At 44.9% G+C, this 19368-nt stretch overlaps 1 protein-coding gene across 1 annotated transcript in view; it reads right to left on the bottom strand.

Annotated features, from left to right (window-relative positions):
* Positions 1 to 17790, bottom strand: part of fhod3b (formin homology 2 domain containing 3b) — a 270144-nt gene extending 252354 nt beyond the window's left edge. The window contains exons 1-2 of the mRNA XM_038992838.1: positions 17626 to 17790; positions 8001 to 8104 (exon numbers count right to left, since the gene is read on the bottom strand). Coding sequence (XP_038848766.1) covers positions 8001 to 8104; positions 17626 to 17790 — 269 coding nt within the window. The remainder of the gene's footprint in view (positions 1 to 8000; positions 8105 to 17625) is intronic.
* Positions 17791 to 19368: the final 1578 nt, after the last annotated feature.

Below are 19368 nucleotides of genomic sequence, written 5' to 3' on the forward strand. Positions count from 1 at the left end.
AAGGCGGCACATTTCATTCCCCTCGCTAAGCTTCCTTCCGCTAAGGAGACGGCACAGATCATCATTGAGAATGTGTTCAGAATTCATGGCCTCCCGTTAGACGCCGTTTCAGACAGAGGTCCGCAATTCACGTCACAGTTTTGGAGGGAGTTCTGTCGTTTGATCGGTGCTTCCGTCAGTCTCTCTTCCGGGTTTCATCCCCAATCTAACGGTCAAGCAGAAAGGGCCAATCAGTCGATTGGTCGCATATTACGCAGCCTTTCGTTTCGAAACCCTGCGTCTTGGGCAGAACAGCTCCCCTGGGCTGAGTACGCTCACAACTCGCTTCCTTCGTCTGCTACCGGGCTATCTCCGTTTCAGAGTAGTCTTGGGTACCAGCCTCCTCTGTTCTCGTCCCAGCTCGCCGAGTCCAGCGTTCCCTCCGCTCAGGCTTTTGTCCAACGTTGTGAGCGCACCTGGAGGAGGGTCAGGTCTGCACTTTGCCGTTACAGGGCGCAGACTGTGAGAGCCGCCAATAAACGTAGGATAAGGAGTCCTAGGTATTGTCGCGGTCAGAGAGTGTGGCTTTCCACTCGTAACCTTCCCCTTACGACAGCTTCTCGCAAGTTGACTCCGCGGTTCATTGGTCCGTTCCGTGTCTCTCAGGTCGTCAATCCTGTCGCTGTGCGACTGCTTCTTCCGCGACATCTTCGTCGCGTCCACCCTGTTTTCCATGTCTCCTGTATCAAGCCTTTTCTTCGCGCCTCCGTTCGTCTTTCCCCCCCCCCCCCCGTCCTTGTCGAGGGCGCACCTATTTACAAGGTACGGAAGATCATGGATATGCGTTCTCGGGGACGTGGTCACCAGTACTTAGTGGATTGGGAGGGTTACGGTCCTGAGGAGAGGAGTTGGGTTCCATCTCGGGACGTGCTGGACCGTTCGTTGATTGATGATTTCCTCCGTTGCCGCCAGGGTTCCTCCTCGAGTGCGCCAGGAGGCGCTCGGTGAGTGGGGGGGTACTGTCATGTTTTGTCATTTATTATCATGTCTTGTCCCTGTGCTTCCCTTCTATTCGTTTCCCTCTGCTGGTCTTATTAGGTTTTTTCCCTCTCTCCCTCTCTCGCTCTCTCTCTCTATCGTTCCGTTCCTACTCCCAGCTGTTCCTCATTTTCCCTACTACTTCATTACTCTTTCACACCTGTCCCCTATTTTGCCCTCTGATTAGAGTCCCTATTTCTCCCTCTGTTTTCCGCTTCTGTCCTTGTCGGATTCTTGTTTGATGTTTGCTGTCCTGTGTCCTTGTTCCGCCCTGTCGTGTTTTTGCCTTCTTCAGATGCTGCGTGTGAGCAGGTGTCTATGTCAGCTACGGCCTGTGCCCTCCTGAAGCGACCTGCAGTCTGTGGTCGCGTCTCCAGTCGTTCCTCTCTACTGACGAGAGGATTTCGGTTTCCTGTTTTGGATTTGCCTATGTTAATTTCCAGGAGAATCATTGTTTGTTTTAGCCTGGAATAAAGACTCTTTTTCCTTAAGTCGCTTTTGGGTCCTCATTCACCTGCATAACACTGTTGTTCTAACCTCCAGGATAGCACAGTGGCCAGTCTCAGGTCTGTTGTTCTAACCTCCAGGATAGCACAGTGGCCAGTCTCAGGTCTGTTGCTGTTCTAACCTCCAGTATAGCACAGTGGCCAGTCTCAGGTCTGTTGTTCTAACCTCCAGGATAGCACAGTGGCCAGTCTCAGGTCTGTTGTTCTAACCGCCAGTATAGCACAGTGGCCAGTCTCAGGTCTGTTGTTCTAACCGCCAGTATAGCACAGTGGCCAGTCTCAGGTCTGTTGTTCTAACCTCCAGTATAGCACAGTGGCCAGTCTCAGGTCTGTTGTTCTAACCTCCAGTATAGCACAGTGGCCAGTCTCAGGTCTGTTGTTCTAACCTCCAGGATAGCACAGTGGCCAGTCTCAGGTCTGTTGTTCTAACCTCCAGTATAGCACAGTGGCCAGTCTCAGGTCTGTTGTTCTAACCTCCAGGATAGCACAGTGGCCAGTCTCAGGTCTGTTGCTTTTCTAACCTCCAGTATAGCACAGTGGCCAGTCTCAGGTCTGCTGTTCTAACCTCCAGGATAGCACAGTGGCCAGTCTCAGGTCTGTTGTTCTAACCTCCAGTATAGCACAGTGGCCAGTCTCAGGTCTGTTGTTCTAACCTCCAGTATAGCACAGTGGCCAGTCTCAGGTCTGTTGTTCTAACCTCCAGTATAGCACAGTGGCCAGTCTCAGGTCTGTTGTTCTAACCTCCAGGATAGCACAGTGGCCAGACATTTAGACCAAGGCAGTAAGCTCAACTACAGCAGTACTTTGACTGGGGTTTTGAAAGCATGTCTGCATCCCAAATGGCACTATATTCCTTGTTTAGTGCACTATTTTGTCCAGAGCCCTATAGGCCCTGGTCAAAGTGTTGCACTATTTACGTAATAGGGAGCCATTTGGGAGGCAGACATATTACTATAAGAGCAGCTGGAATGTGTAAACAGCAACAAACTTCGGGTAAAATACAGATTTCTTTCTACGTAGTGAATTAATAATATATTACAAAGTTGAAGTTGAGTTGCTGAAATATCCCAAACGGGCAAAAAAAACTGAGAAAGAAAATAAACCAAAATGGAACAAGTAAAGGTGAAATACCTCATCAGGCCTTTTTACGAGCCTAATAATCATAAAGAATCAACAACAGTGCACAGCGGGGGGTTGTGAACTTGGGCACATCCACTCCATAAAAAGCCAGCAGGCAGAATTACCCTGCTATTACAAATAATACCAGGCCGCCTTCCCCCTAAACCCCCTCAATCCCCCTCTACACCCCCCGGCCTTCTCAGACGCACTGTGTAGGTTTAATGACACACATCCATACCAGACAGAGACAGTTGGCACGGCGATGCCCCTGGCAGCCTCCCTCTTTGACGAGAGAAGAAGTAGACCACTTTAACCTCACAAGGCTCTCTAGACTTCAATAAGCCTCCCAATGACTTTTGATGAAACTGGGAAATGAGAGTAGTGTCTCGGGTCCAATGGAAACACCGAGCCCAGTGAACAGCCTATGAACACAAATAAATCCATAGATGCTTGTGGTCTGGCCGACCAGGAAGTCTCATGCCAACTGTGGGTCGGTCTCACATCGACTGAGAGCTGGGCGGAACATGGATGTCATATCAACACACTGCAGGGTAGAGCTGAGCAGGTAAAACCATATGGACTGAATAAAAGAACATGGAGGTTGACACTGTACTCAAATAAATACTGCACTTTCATATTATAAAGACAGATTCAAGCCACACATTTATGTGTATATAGGATAGGAATCATTCTTTGGCTGGACTTGAGCAAGGTTATCTCAAATCCAAAGCCTTGTTCATTCGGCCCTTGTGCTGTCAAAATAAAGTATATGTTTTTGAAGATAAATAACTCAGAGATAAAATACTGGGCTATTTACAAATACAGATTGGATTTGATATTGTACATTGGATAGTATATTGTAAACGTGTAATAATAGAGTAATGATGTAATAATGTATTATGTGATATAATGTGTTATTGATGATGAAAGCTGTAGTTGTGTTTTGTTGTGATGCAATAAAAGAGTAATGATGTAATAATGTATTGTGTGATGTATTGTGTTAGTGTTGATGTAGACTGTAGTTGTGATTTGTTGTGATGTAATAATAGAGTAATGATGTAATAATGTATTGTGCGATATATTGTGTTAGTGATGATGTAGGCTGTAGTTGTGATTTGTTGTGATGTAATAATAGAGTAATGATGTAATAATGTATTGTGTGATGTAACCGTTTGAACCCTGTTTGAACCCCAGGAAGAGTAGCTGCTGTCTTGGCAGTAATGGGGATCCTAAGAAATACTAAATACAAAAAAAAATCTAAGTGAGGGCTTGGTTATCAAGAACGCTGGAAGTACAACCAATCCTGAGGTGAGGAGGTGATTACCCATGATCCTTCATGCCCAGTGTCCACTGTTCTTAAAGCCAGGTGTACACTACACAACTTTTCAAATTGAATAGAATAGAATAAAACTTTATTGTCCATCCAGGATGGACATTTTTCTTTGGCATCACCTTCCATTAAAATAATCACATACACATACATTCTCACATCATACACATTTAAACCAGTCAGTCCATCATGTTGCATCCACTAACAACATAGAGGACGTTAATACCTTCACTCACAGCCGACCGTTGTCCCAACTGCACTAGATAGATAAGTACATATACTGATACAATTTACTTTGCATTTAGTATTCCAACAGCACGAAGAACGAATTAATGTTTGAACATGTTCTTTCTTGCCATGGGCAAATCCTAACATCACTGAGCCTCTCACATTAAACGACTGTCTTCCCTGTAGTTTATTGTCTTGCCAACGTAGTGGTGCGCACACTAAACCATGTGGTACACCTGGTAGTGAGGATTCTCCATCCCACGCTGTCTCGCCAAAACAATGATGTGACGATGTGATTCCATTTAACTTAGCTACAACGAGCTGTGGTTCAAAGCAGCCTCAGAAACGTTTTCAGTCAGACATTCACTCTTGCCATACCGAGTGTAAATATCTAGCCAACATTTTGAATTGAATAACATTACTTGTGAACTTCAGACCTGTAATGATTTGACACTTTGGCTTTGGTTAAAGGCAAGTACAAACACATACTAGTAGTAGTCATGGCTCCTGCTGGAGAGTCAACACATTCAGGATGATGTGAAACAACGTCATCATCTCACTGGCGAGCTCTCATTGGCTATTGTTGATCACCGTTCTCAAAATGTGTCGTTGCACAGCTCACACTACAAGAACATTGCAGATTTTGTGCCAACAAAATCAACGGGACATCTGGGACTGCTCAAAGACAAGATTGGTAGCCCTCAGATTGCGTCTCTGACCCGCTCACATGAAACAAGTATCGTGACGGCCTCGCCTCCCGAGTAGGGGATTTTGTCTCCGATCTCCAAAAGTTGATGGGGACGGCCGAATCTGGGCCAAAATTGTGTAGTGTACACCCGGCTTAAGTTGTTCAGGTGTCATCACTACTCTCTCCATCTGCCAAACAGAGAGATGACAAGATACCCACCCAGACATCACTAAGAACCCTCTGAAGGAATGACAAGATATCACATCACTGAGAACCCTCTGAAGGAATGACAAGATGTCCACCCAGACATCACTGAGAACCCTCTGAAGGAATGACAAGATGTCCACCCAGACATCACTGAGAACCCTCTGAAGGAATGACAAGATGTTCACCCAGACATCACTGAGAACCCTCTGAAGGAATGACAAGATGTCCACCCAGACATCACTGAGAACCCTCTGAAGGAATGACAAGATGTCCACCCAGACATCACTGAGAACCCTCTGAAGGAATGACAAGATGTTCACCCAGACATCACTGAGAACCCTCTGAAGGAATGACAAGATGTTCACCTAGACATCACTGAGAACCCTCTGAAGGAATGACAAGATGTCCACCCAGACATCACTGAGAACCCTCTGAAGGAATGACAAGATGTCCACCCAGACATCACTGAGAACCCTCTGAAGGAATGACAAGATGTTCACCCAGACATCACTGAGAACCCGCTGAAGGAATGACAAGATGTTCACCCAGACATCACTGAGAACCCTCTGAAGGAATGACAAGATGTTCACCCAGACATCACTGAGAACCCTCTGAAGGAATGACAAGATGTTCACCCAGACATCACTGAGAACCCGCTGAAGGAATGACAAGATGTTCACCCAGACATCACTGAGAACCCTCTGAAGGAATGACAAGATGTTCACCCAGACATCACTGAGAACCCTCTGAAGAAATGACAAGATGTTCACCCAGACATCACTGAGAACCCGCTGAAGGAATGACAAGATGTTCACCCAGACATCACTGAGAACCCGCTGAAGAAATGACAAGATACCCACCCAGACATCCCTGAGAACCCTCTGAAGGAATGACAAGATGTTCACCCAGACATCACTGAGAACCCGCTGAAGGAATGACAAGATGTCCACCCAGACATCACTGAGAACCCTCTGAAGAAATGACAAGATGTTCACCCAGACATCACTGAGAACCCGCTGAAGGAATGACAAGATGTTCACCCAGACATCACTGAGAACCCGCTGAAGAAATGACAAGATACCCACCCAGACATCACTGAGAACCCTCTGAAGGAATGACAAGATGTTCACCCAGACATCACTGAGAACCCGCTGAAGGAATGACAAGATGTTCACCCAGACATCACTGAGAACCCTCTGAAGGAATGACAAGATGTTCACCCAGACATCACTGAGAACCCGCTGAAGAAATGACAAGATGTTCACCTAGACATCACTGAGAACCCGCTGAAGGAATGACAAATGGAATGTTCTGCACCAATGGCTGTTGACACCCTGCTGATACTGTATCAAACCACCTTAGATGTCAGAAAATGTGTGAGACAAATTTCAGGAAGTGTTTCGTCTGCGTCTAAAAGTTGGTCTACAACAGGCGACATTGACTGACAAATGAATCATAAGGCTTTTGGTATTACTGTTGAAATCCCTTGTAGTTGAATCACAGGATTGGCCTTATTCCCTAGAGTAGAGAGCGCTGGGCTCTAGGTGAGGTAAAGCCTGTCATCTTAGCTCGTCAACCCCCCCCCCGCTCCCCACACTCCACCCACCCCGCCTACAGAGAGCAGCTTAAGGGCGGGACAGCTCAATTGGCTAAACGGGGGGAGGCCAGGAAAAGGGATTATTTCAGTCATCCAACCTAAACGAGAATGGGTGTCATTGTGATCATCATCACTGTAATAAAATCAAATTAGACTGGGGGAATATAGGGAGCAGGAAATTAATACATATCCCCCAAGCAAGGGATTGAAATACCTTTTTTTCTCTCTCTTCTCTTCCTCAAAACAATGATGACATTGTATTGACCTGCTAGTTAAAGCTGGAGGAATACCTCTGAACAGAACAGTTACTCTCTCTCTCTCTCTCTCCCTCTCTCTCTTTCTCTCTCTCTCTCTCCCTCCCTCCCTCTCTCTCTCTCTCTGTCTCTCACTCGCTCTCTCCCTCCCTCCCTCTGTCTGTCTCTCTCTCTGTCTCTCTCTCTCTCTTCCTCTCTCTCTCTCCCTCCCTCCCTCTCTCTCCACCTCCCCCTCCGTGGGTGCTTTTCAGAATCTTCTTTGTATTAACTACAGTACAGCACAGCTGTACAACAGACATCAAGCCAGTCTTGAGTAATACATAGTTGTATTTATGGTTCATAACAGCTCATTGAAACCACATGAAAAGGTATTCTTACTTAGACCACTGTAGCTTGGCTTGTTATACATGCACCTGCAAGGTAGTGCCAGTTGTGCCTTCTATCAGAACCACTTTGGACTCAACCCAGCCTGATCTTCAAATCAGAACCACACTGGACTCAATTCCAGCCTGATCTTCAATCAGCACCACTCTGGACTCAATCTGAGCCTGATCTTCAATCAGCACCACTCTGGACTCAATCCAAGTCTGAACTTCAATCAGCACCACTCTGGATTCAATTCCAGCCTGAGCTTCAATCAGCACCACTCTGGACTCAATCTGAGCCTGATCTTCAATCAGCACCACTCTGGACTCAATTCCAGCCTGAGCTTCAATCAGCACCACTCTGGACTCAATTCCAGCCTGAGCTTCAATCAGCACCACTCTGGACTCAATTCCAGCCTGATCTTTAATCAGCACCACTCTGAACTCAATCCCAGACTGATCTTTTGAAGTGTAGAGAATATGACCTACCTTTTTTTACCTGTACAATACAAATATAAATGTGCTGGCGGTACAAGTTTTACAATCCTGTACATATTCCTCAGTGAACATAAGTTATAAGATTATACGGTTGTTTTCCTATTTTGGAAAGACCTCATGTAATAGAGATATAAGGGCACGATCAGCTATTGAAATAGGTTGTTGAGACAGAGTGTTATGAAAGGCCTTACCCTCCCTCCTGAAAGCCCTCGAGTTCATCTCTCTGTTCTGCCAGGGTAGACTCCAAGTCCAGGTAGCTCCCATTTTGGGAGAGCTGGAGGGCACAGTCATCAAGCTAGACAGGAGATAAAGAGAGAGATTGCATCATTGATAACTCCTGCTTCATACAGCTAAAGTTATTATACAGCATAGCTATTATAGATTACCTAGCTACAGCATATACAACTAAATAATGCCAGGCTAGTATCAAACTGTTGCATGTATGTCCACTATGAGGCAACATGGGAAAACATCAAATGACAAATCCCTTGATTTGGCCAACGTTAACGCCAGCCAATAGCACACAACTTGGCTGGCCATGGACAAACCATGGTGCTCGGTTTCCCTCCAACTGCCCAGAGGAATGTTTGAACTCAGTCAAAACATGGTCTGTACGTAGACTGGATGGATGTAGCCATCCATAGCTAACACGTCTGAGTCTGAGCTGCTCTAGACTGTCTAGGGAGTCTGAGTCTGTGCTGCTCTAGGCTGTCTAGGGAGTCTGAGTCTGAGATGCTCTAGACGGTCTAGGCTGTCTAGGGAGTCTGAGTCTGTGCTGCTCTAGGCTGTCTAGGGAGTCTGAGCTGCTCTAGACTGTCTAGGGAGTCTGAGTCTGAGCTACTCTAGACTGTCTAGGGAGTCTGAGTCTGAGCTGCTCTAGACTGTCTAGGGAGTCTGAGTCTGAGCTGCTCTAAGCTGTCTAGGGAGTCTGAGCTGCTCTAGACTGTCTAGGGAGTCTGAGTCTGTGCTGCTCTATACTGTCTAGGGAGTCTGAGTCTGAGCTGCTCTAAGCTGTCTAGGGAGTCTGAGTCTGTGCTGCTCTATACTGTCTAGGGAGTCTGAGCTGCTCTAGACTGTCTAGGGAGTCTGTTTCTGAGCTGCTCTAGACTGTCTAGGCTGTCTAGGGAGTCTGAGCTGCTCTAGACTGTCTAGGGAGTCTGAGTCTGAGCTGCTCTAGACTGTCTAGGGAGTCTGAGTCTGAGCTGCTCTAGACTGTCTAGGCTGTTTGAGTCTGAGCTGCTCTAGGCTGTCTAGGGAGTCTGAGTCTGAGCTGCTCTAGACTTTCTAGGGAGTCTGTTTCTGAGCTGCTCTAGACTGTCTAGGCTGTCTGAGTCTGAGCTGCTCTAGACTGTCTAGGGAGTCTGAGTCTGAGCTGCTCTAGGCTGTCTAGGCTGTCTGAGTCTGAGATGCTCTAGACTGTCTAGGCTGTCTAGGGAGTCTGAGTCTGTGCTGCTCTAGGCTGTCTAGGCTGTCTAGGGAGTCTGAGCTGCTCTAGGCTGTCTAGGGAGTCTGAGTCTGAGCTGCTCTAAGCTGTCTAGGCTGTCTGAGTCTGAGCTGCTCTAGGCTGTCTAGGCTGTCTGAGTCTGAGCTGCTCTAGGCTGTCTAGGCTGTCTGAGCTGCTCTAGGCTGTCTAGGCTGTCTAGGGAGTCTGAGCTGCTCTAGGCTGTCTAGGCTGTCTGAGTCTGAGATGCTCTAGACTGTCTAGGCTGTCTAGGGAGTCTGAGTCTGTGCTGCTCTAGGCTGTCTAGGCTGTCTAGGGAGTCTGAGCTGCTCTAGGCTGTCTAGGCTGTCTGAGTCTGAGCTGCTCTAAGCTGTCTAGGCTGTCTGAGTCTGAGATGCTCTAGACTGTCTAGGCTGTCTAGGGAGTCTGAGTCTGTGCTGCTCTAGGCTGTCTAGGCTGTCTAGGGAGTCTGAGCTGCTCTAGGCTGTCTAGGCTGTCTGAGTCTGCTACAGAGGGTAAATAAACCATTTGAGAAGGAATCAATTTTCCTCCTGTTGTTGACCCTGCAGCGTTTGGTTTTCAGGTGTAGTAGGCCTATACAGAGACAGACAACACAAGGCAGAGAGAAAACTATCATTGTTCTAGTTTGTCAAATATGCGCCACAAACTAGCTGCATCGAGAGCGGTACCCACTACCCGCTGAAGAAAAACAACCAACGTGAAAATCCCAATACTAACTGTTTTGGAAATTACAATTGTAATTTGTCCCGGCTCTGATGTGGTTCCATTTCCTCCCCTTGAATTACTGTAACTTAATTAAAAATGGAGAAAGGGCAAAGGGAGGTTGCTAACTGGAAAAGACATTATGGAGGGGAGCAGCTTTGATCTGTTCAGCCACTCGTGTTTGTTTTTGGCTGTACTGCGGCGCCCAAGGACTGTGTCAAGATGGAGAAGTGGAACGAAACATGTGGTCAGCGAGGATAACACCCTGACTGACTGAAACTGGCCTGTCTCTTTCCTTTAAAGCAATATAAAGCAACAACAAACATGTATTATTGGAAACATTCTTCTCGAAGTTCTACCTGAAATATCACAGGCAGCACAGAAGGCTGATCTATTCAGGAGTGGACAGACACAGTGAGGAGCTACTTTGGGATACCTTGGGAAAACAGACTAGTTCAAGGCCTGGGATAAGTTTTCTTTAAGATGCTCTTACTGTAAGTCTGAGAGAGACAGTTTCAGCAGATTACAGGACAGATTCAGCACTGACAGGATATACAGTGTTTTGTACAGGCCAAAGTTAGGCCTACTATATTTAGGTCCATGAAGAGCAGGCATGCCTTGAAGACCTATAGGATGGAATGGAATGGGTGTGACATGAAACTAAGCAGGACATGGAAAGGACTAAAACTACTAATATCATCTATCCAGGGGTCTATCATCTATAAAGAGACACTAGACAAATCCTCTTGGACTGACAGGATTACATAACAGAACAACATACAGTACAAGGGGATTGTTTCAGTCTAGTGTAGGACGTTGTGAGTCCACTTCTGTTCATACAACTGATACAGAAATATAGAAATACAGAAAATGAACAGACTACAGAAAAGACATTGAGTTCCTCTTCTCTTAATAAGACACTCTGACACAGTATACTCAGTACCAAGAGCCGAAATGGATAAAAACATGGGGCAGAAGTCAAAGCAGTAACCAGCAATTAGTGTGAATCCAAGAAATGCATTTCTCTACACAGAGGTTGAGACACAAAACCTCGGCAAGTCAGGCCAGAGCAGACAGGCCACACTAGTGAAACAAACAAACAAACACACACACCCGATGGATTACAGATCACAGCCTTAGTATCCAGGCCAGAAATGCCTTAGTGATCCACAGAAATGGCCCTTAATCCATGAACAGTGCTCATAGATTAACGGCAGTGGCAGGAGATGTGTTGTCCCCTGCCCAGCCCAGGATTTGAACCCGAGCAACAAGGCCCTGTGGTCCCAGAGTCCAGAGAAGTAACCACCAATCCTGCTCACAGTCTCACACTGAGGCCTGTCCTCTCCCTACCACCGCACTGTGGTCCATCGGCCAGAGAGGCAGGCAGTTAGGCAGTGACAGCTAAAAATAAAGAACATACAATTCTCCAATTCAAAATGCAATCTCACCCTCAATTTCTTCCTGCAGCTGCGTTGTTGCGGGCGTAGAGGCTGACAAGGGGAAAAAATACCCCAAGTTTTGGGATTTATAAATAACTCACTTATCAGCGCTGCATGTAAAAAATGTTTAACACTATTTATTTGTGGGGGGAATGAACAATTGGAAACTTTTGTGTGCCCTTTACTTGAGGGTTTCAGTTGGAACCAGTGAACATTTTGATGGCACTGCCTCTACAGTACATCAAGTCTGGGCAGCGTTCCAACCTTATTTCTGTCTACGGTGGATATGTTGTCTGTGGTCTCTTTCCCAAGACAGTGGAATTAGCACGCTCTTTAAAATACACTATACACATGAGAGAGACCACAACAGTAATCTTCTGTCGAGCATGCAAGGGATGAGCCTGAACAAGGAGCTACAGGAGCTCTGTGTGAATGTAGAACTCTATGCTCCGAAACATAGAGAAACCTGGAGACTGACAGGCCAAACCTCAACTGTACATAACAATGAGTAATACAGTCCACCCACAGAACAAACCTAGATTTTACAGCATTTAGCAGAACTTGTTATTATGAGCCTCTGGAATTTCTCTGGAATAATTAGCAGGAAGACAATCTTCCCCAAAAAAGTGAATTTGTTAAAGAGTGTGTAGATCTTTCAACGACTGACTGTCCTGCATTCCTCTCTGCCCTCGCATAACGTTGAAGTGTGTCAGAGCGGATGCTTTCTGGCATTCCAAATAAATTGACCCTGACCCCTCGGAGTATTTTAGAGAGGCAGGAAAATATCGGAAGAAGTGACAAAGAAAAAAGCGACTTAACTATGTTTCTTTGAACTACTGCGTTTGCACAGTATGTACACTGTTGTGAACATTTTCATTGGGCAGTACATCTGTGATGAACTGTGGCATAGGGTGCATCCCAAATGGCACCCTATTCCCTTTATAGTGCACTTCCTTTGAAGAGAGCTCTGGTACAAAGTAGTGCACTATAGGGAACATGGTGCCATATCAAATCAAATCACATTTGATTGGTCGCATACACATATTTAGCAGATGCTATTGCAGGTGTAGTGAAATGTTTGTGTTCCTAGCTCCAACAGTGCAGTAATATCTAACGATACACAACAATACACACAAATCCCAAAAATTAAGAAATTAAGAAATACAGAAATATTAGAAAGAGCAATGTCAGAATCCAGAATATAAATAAATATGTATATGATGGTGTATATATATAGACAGTATGGAGAGTATATGAATAGAACATGTGTGTAAAGCAGTAGTTATATAGGATGAGCCTTGACTAGAATACAGTATATACATATGAAGTGGGTAAAACAGTATGTAAACATGGTTAAAGTGACCCGTGTTCAATGACTATGTACACAGGGCAATAGTGTCTAAGGTGCAGGGTAGAGTATCAGGTGGTGGCCAGCTAGTAACAGTGACTAAGTTCAGGGCAGGGTACTGGGCGGAGGCCTGCTGGTGGTGACTATTTAACAGTCTGATGGCCTGGAGATAGAAGCTGTTTTTCAGTCTCTCGGTCCCAGCTTTGATGCACCTGTACTGTCTCCGGCCTTCTAGATGGTAGCGGGGTGAACAGGCCGTAGCTCGGGTGGCTGAGGTCCTTCATGATCCTCTTGGCCTGACCGTGACACCAGGTGCTGTAGATGTCCTGGAGGGCAGGCAGTGTGCCCCCGGTGATGCGTTGGGCTGATTGTGGGACACAGCCCTAGCATACTGAATGCACTCTGTCTATTCACAGTCTGCCTAGTCGTCCAAAAGCAAAATACATTATGCGATGAAATCCTGAGTCAGGCCATGCCTCGTACGTTCTGTTCTATCTAACTCTGATCAAGTATGCTCAGTGGTATCTACACAAAGAGGATGCTGAGTGCTATTTGAAGGTTAGACTTTGAGTGTAAGTAAAATAACGCAATCAATGCTCGTGCACAAAGAGATTGTAAATCCAACACAAACTGAATATGATACTGATTGTGTGTGAATGCTCACAGAGCGTTGCCTATTTGAGTTGATTGTCAATGTCAGCAATGAGAAAGACCAGGCAGGCAGGTCCCCATGGCATCATCATCTCTAGGCAGCCGTCTGCACTGCTCCTCCCCAGAGAGACTCCAGTCAGCCAGGTTGGAACTGACAGGAGCACGTCTGGGACAACAGCAGCATCTGCTAGTGTGCTGTCCTGTCTGGCTCCCCTGGTACCATGTGTTAGCACTGGGCTATTAATACCAGTCTGTACACCCACTCTCAGTCATCCCCAGATGTAGCGGGTGGGGAGGCAACCCTGTGAGACACAGGCGGTCAATGGTATGACTGTGCAACTGGGAACTTGCATTTCTGTCTTAATGTGTTTGTATGTGTGTTCACTGGTGTCTATGGTAGTAAATACCAACCAATAACTCACTGAACACAGGTGGATGTGAAAATGTTAAACATAAAGCCGAGAAAACTTTCAAGTTTCAACATAGACATAAAGGATAAGGTCTCCCCCTTGAGACAGTCCTCTGGTATCTGCCTGGGCTCTAATTGACAACTACAGCTGCTGCTGTCTGGTTAGCCAGATGAAGCTAACTGCTAGTGCATCAGTTAGTTCACAGGCAGGACATCACAGAGCCTTTTCGTTGGCACCCTGCGGTCCCATAGGCCTTCTGCTAAACTGCCTTCAGCTTAAACTAAGGCTGGTGCAGCAGGAGATGGAGGACAACCGAGTGTGGAAACCAAACAAGTACAGCCAGCCTTTTTGTCAGCCTCCCTCTCTCCCCTTTGCCTCAGAGCAGGCAGCAGGGAGAGAGTTCCCTTCCCATCCTGTTGGTCAGAGCAGAGTGGGGTGGAATGGGTTCTGGAATGAAAACCAGGCTCTTGTGGTGTTCCACAGTATCCTGTGGGTTCCGTGACGTATTATCTACCGAGCTCTTTTCAAACCCAGTGAAAAAGACAATTGATCTGACAGAATGAAGAAAGATCCCAAATGAACTTTGTATTAGGGACCTGCGTGACTTTTCAACTGGGGCTGAGATGAACGCTCAACATAAGAGTCAACTCCTCTGTCTCCAAACCCAATGGGCCTCTCCTCCTCTTCACTCTGTTTAAATGTCATGGTTAGAGGAAGAGGCCCTCTGACAATGTGTTTAGATGCAGATAAATCCACCAGGACTGGGAAGTAGGTTTATAGCTCAACTGGAGAGGGAGGGATCCTCTGAATGATCATCAGAGACAAAGAATAGCTAAGCATCTGGTTGACATCATTTGTCACTGTTAGGGATTTTCTAAAAGAACGCTGAACTCCTGTAACCACAAGGTACTGAGAAGGAGAGCCCATTTTCTTTCATCTGGTCGAAACTGGCAATACAATGGTATGGGTTTAGGCCAACTATTGGCCGAAGCAGACATAACAGTGAATATCTAGGAACATATCGCCTCCTGAAATAAGTGGAGATAAAGGAAGACAGGCATTAGGCATGATTGGCCAAAAAACAATGATAAATCCAGTGAAGATGAGAAATGACATTGAAATGGAAAAGTAGGTTAGCTTTGAGGGCTATGTTGAGGACGATAGGTCAAAATGTCTACTAATCAAAAGAGCCAGCCAATGATTCAGCATAGTTGACACAGAGATGATTAAACAAGGCAAGGATGCTATACCTATGATGTCAGAGTCACAAGAGAGAATTGGTACCGGAAAACATTCTGTGTATAGACTTTCAAAGACTGGTTAATCAAAATTACAAGCAGTGTCTAAATACCATTCTGTATGAACAATAGATCACTGGATGTGGTCTAAAACGACCAAATAGAAGCGGGGAAATCAGAGTTGTAATTCAAAGTTGTGCAAAGAACCACAGGATGACAAGATGTCAAACATAGTGTAGTGTTAACTGTTACATTTCTTTCTTTCTTTGTTTGTTTGTCTTTTCACTAAAACCGCACAATAATATTGTCTTTCTCAGCGACCCCGTTAGACACCAAAGGGCACATTAGCCATTGTGTGGTTGTTGCATCAGTCCTCTACGACAGTGGTTCCCAACCTTTTTTTGGTTACTGTACCACCAACTGAATTTAGCTCTGCCCGGAATACCCCTGAAGTACACCCTCATGTGTATTTTACCAGTAGGCCTATGGTCCCGGTACCCCTGGTTGGGAATCACTGTTCTACGGTAATAGAGTCATTGTTAGGTTGCAAAGGGAGTGTATATTACGGTAAATGTTCTAGGTTTACCAGTAAACTACAAGAATTTTGCTATCTTTCAAAGATTTGATGTAATCTGTCACAAGACATCTAGTGGCCCTTTTGGGTACTTCAGGTTATCTCAGGTGTCTAATTATCTCTGGTCCTCTCTCCGACCTTATTACAAGTAAAATATATGAAATAATTGAATAAGATGATTTTAAAACAGAAAATAGAATGACAAAGCTGTAAAACATTCTCCTAAATATAAACCCTCAACTTAGTGAATAGCATTGGTGTTTAACAACTTAGTGAATAGCATTGGTTTTTAACAACTTAGTACTTAGCATTGGTGTTTAACAACTTAGTGAATAGCATTGGTTTTTAACAACTTAGTGAATAGCATTGGTGTTTAACAACTTAGTGAATAGCATTGGTGTTTAATATGAGGGTTTCAGCAGGACATATCCTCTTTAGTTTTTACACACTTGTATTTATTTTACTATGTCCTCAACATGTATTTGTTGTAAATGTTTTGGCGTCAAACTGGTGGCAGATGTGAAAAAAGTCAATAGTTGGAAGAGTTGCAGAGTTAATTGAAAATAATGCCATTGTTGATTAGATGCTTTTTAAAATTAATTAGACCATTTTTATTTAAACCACATAGTATATTTACTAGAAACTCATGGACAATATGGACACAGATATAAAAATGAATACTATATATATATATATATATTCATATATATTTAGTTAAGTTATTCAAGTATAAATTACAAAGGTTACATAAGATTGCCATAGATTTTCTGTTAATTACCACATTTACAGAAGATTCCGATAACTTTTGTCAATTACTGGTAGCTTTGCAACCATAGTTGTGGTGAAGAGATCAGGTCAGCTAAACAGAGGTTTACTGTTGTGGTCACCATTTAACTAGTCTCAGAAATGACAGACCTAGGGCAACAGGAACATGGTTAATGTGGGCTAGGCAAGGCAACCCATCTGCCTAGGGAGAATACCATTTAACGGTCACAGCTGCTTGTCCCCCTGACCAAGGCCATGGCATGGCAGTCTAGTTCACACCCGTCCAATCTATAGTCTGTGTCCCAAATGGAAGCCAATCCCCTAGGTATGTACACTTCTTTTGACCTAGTTCCTCTGAGTTATGGAATGCTGAATACCCTATGGGCCGTTGTCAAAAGCAGTGCACTATATAGGGAAGAGGGTGCTCTTTGGAACACAGCCTAGGTCTGTCCATCCATTCCAGCATGGTCCTCATCAGCTGTCCATGCATGCAGCGCTCCACTAGACTCCAGTGAATACCACACTAACACCGCTCCTAAAACTATCCCTCTGGCACAGTATTCATAGGTTGTTTACATTTTGGAAATGGTCTGAATTGACTGTCAAACCAATGATGTCTCGTTCTCCCAGGCCGGTAGCATCAATCAAGAGGATGTTTACTTTACACCCATTAATGGTTTCTCCATCCTGATTAGAGGAAAGTATTAATGCTACTGAGCTGTGGATTACATGCAGTCATTGCTATTGTGGGGAGTCATAGCCATGGATATCCTGAGTAGGCTGACCCAAATCACTGATGGACAGTACAGTACCCGTCCTGAAACCTGTTAACACTTGACTGGACTCTTGATTGGTTATGATTGGTTACATTTGGTCCTGAAATAGATCAATATGTCCTCCATTTCAGGAAAAAAATATTATAATCATTAACTTTTGTCATACTGGTGACTCAGTGGTGCCAAAGCCTAAAACTAATTCACATGTGAAAGTGAACACAGTAAAATAACTATGTTGACTAACAATTTTGAGTTAGGGATATGAGTTTGCAACAGTTACAATTGCATTATTATGTCATTACCATTGACATCACTGTTCTAGGACGTCAATATTGATGACAAAACAACCCAAATTGGCTACATTCTCCAATTTCTATGGATAGAAAAATTGCAAAGCATACCAAAAAATTCAGTTTCCAGAACTAATAAAGACATACAACACTTGACATACCTTGTGTGGGGCTTTGAGAAGCCTGTGGACTCCAGCAATCTGATTGATAAGGGGGATATCTTCCCTGAAAGTGTACTGAGGCGGTCTGGTCGGCTCAGGAAAATTGGTGCTGTTGAATGGATCAGTATCATCTAAGAACTGTACCCTGCATACAAACGTAGCCATGATGTTGTATCCATGCAAGACGTTTTTTTAGAACTCAGGTTTCAAAAAGTAGAAGCGCTCCGTCTGGAGAAATCCTTTGATATGACGCGCAACCCCGCGCCCGACTGCTGGTCCCAGCAACAAATCCAAATCCACCGAGCCGTCAGGTTTTCTGCAGCAGGCAGCAAGTCCTGCTCTGCTCCCTCAATTATCGATGCACCCTCCTCTCCATTCGCCCCATACAGGCTCACAGAAATAAAGACACTGAACGCCGTAACACGGTAATATAAATCCAGTATCCCTCGTCCTGTCCTGAAGTATTTTCCAGCTATTATTCTCTCTCGTTCAGAATAATGTAAATTGTGTAGCGATGAGAGGGACGGTAGTATCCAAGGGCATTGCAGGCAGCCAGGCAGGCAAGGTGCTGAAGCAGACTGCGGTGAGGACGGTACTGCTAGACTTGTGGCGTCTGACGGTAACGTTAGTGGGATTGGGACTCCCTCCTCTAGCGCAAACTCGGCCAGTAGCAGCAGACAGCGCTGTCAGGGCGATGCAGGACGGGGCCTTCACATTATATGCGTGTTGGTGACCTCCTGTGGCCGTGTGAAGAGAGGCTTGAAATACAATGCATTGTTGCCTGTAGCCTGTGGGGACAGTACAGTAGCTTACTGACAGATACTGAAACTTTGGAAGATTGTTGTTGTATGAATTGATTGGATAAAGGAAAATGATAATATGTTACCTATAGCTATAATTATATTAATAACGATGATGATTTGTTCTGGTTTTGTGTTGCCATGTTCAAATCAAATCAAAATCAAATTGTATTTGTCACATGCCCGAATACAACAGTTTGTATTCTGTTGTATTCTGTTTACAACAGTTTGTTGTATTAATTACAAATGATTCCACTCAGTGGTTATAACTTTGGTAAGTAGTCAGGTGAGTGAACAGTAGGAGCGTTGGGCCAGTAACCGAAAGATCGCTGGATCGAATCCCAGAGCTGACAAGGTAAAAAAAATATGTCCTTCTGCCCCTGAGCAAGGCAGTTAACCCACTGTTCCCCGGGTGCCGATGATGTGGATGTCGATTAAGGCAGCCCTCCACACCTCTCTGAATCAGAGGGGTTGGGTTAAATGCAGAAGACACATTTCAGTTGAAGGCATTCAGTTGTACAACTGACTAGGTATCCCCCTTTCCCTTTCCCATTCTGCTGAGCAATCAAAACACTGATTTTCTATAGATGAGAGATGCAAGGAACATGATTACGGCCAGGGTTTTTCCCTGACCATCAGGCATGATCAAAGAAACACTCTGGGCCTAAACATGATTACTGATCTATAATCATAAACCATTTACCTGGCCATACATTTTACTGAGCTTATTTTTTACACCTGAAGTTGATAACCTCTCTGACATTGCATGTTGAACCATATAGCCTAGAGGTTAAACATCACTATTTGAGCCTCGGGTGTCATTAACATCATTAACAGAAAGAGTAGGTATACAGTAGGATATACAAAGAGATACAGGATGGCTCTGTGCATCCCTGACACCTCCCTCTCAGATAATATAGCAATTATTGTTGAACGTGTTGTT

This window comes from Salvelinus namaycush, chromosome 5 (assembly GCF_016432855.1).
Source record: "Salvelinus namaycush isolate Seneca chromosome 5, SaNama_1.0, whole genome shotgun sequence".
In the NCBI taxonomy this organism is placed as follows: Eukaryota; Metazoa; Chordata; class Actinopteri; order Salmoniformes; family Salmonidae; genus Salvelinus; species Salvelinus namaycush.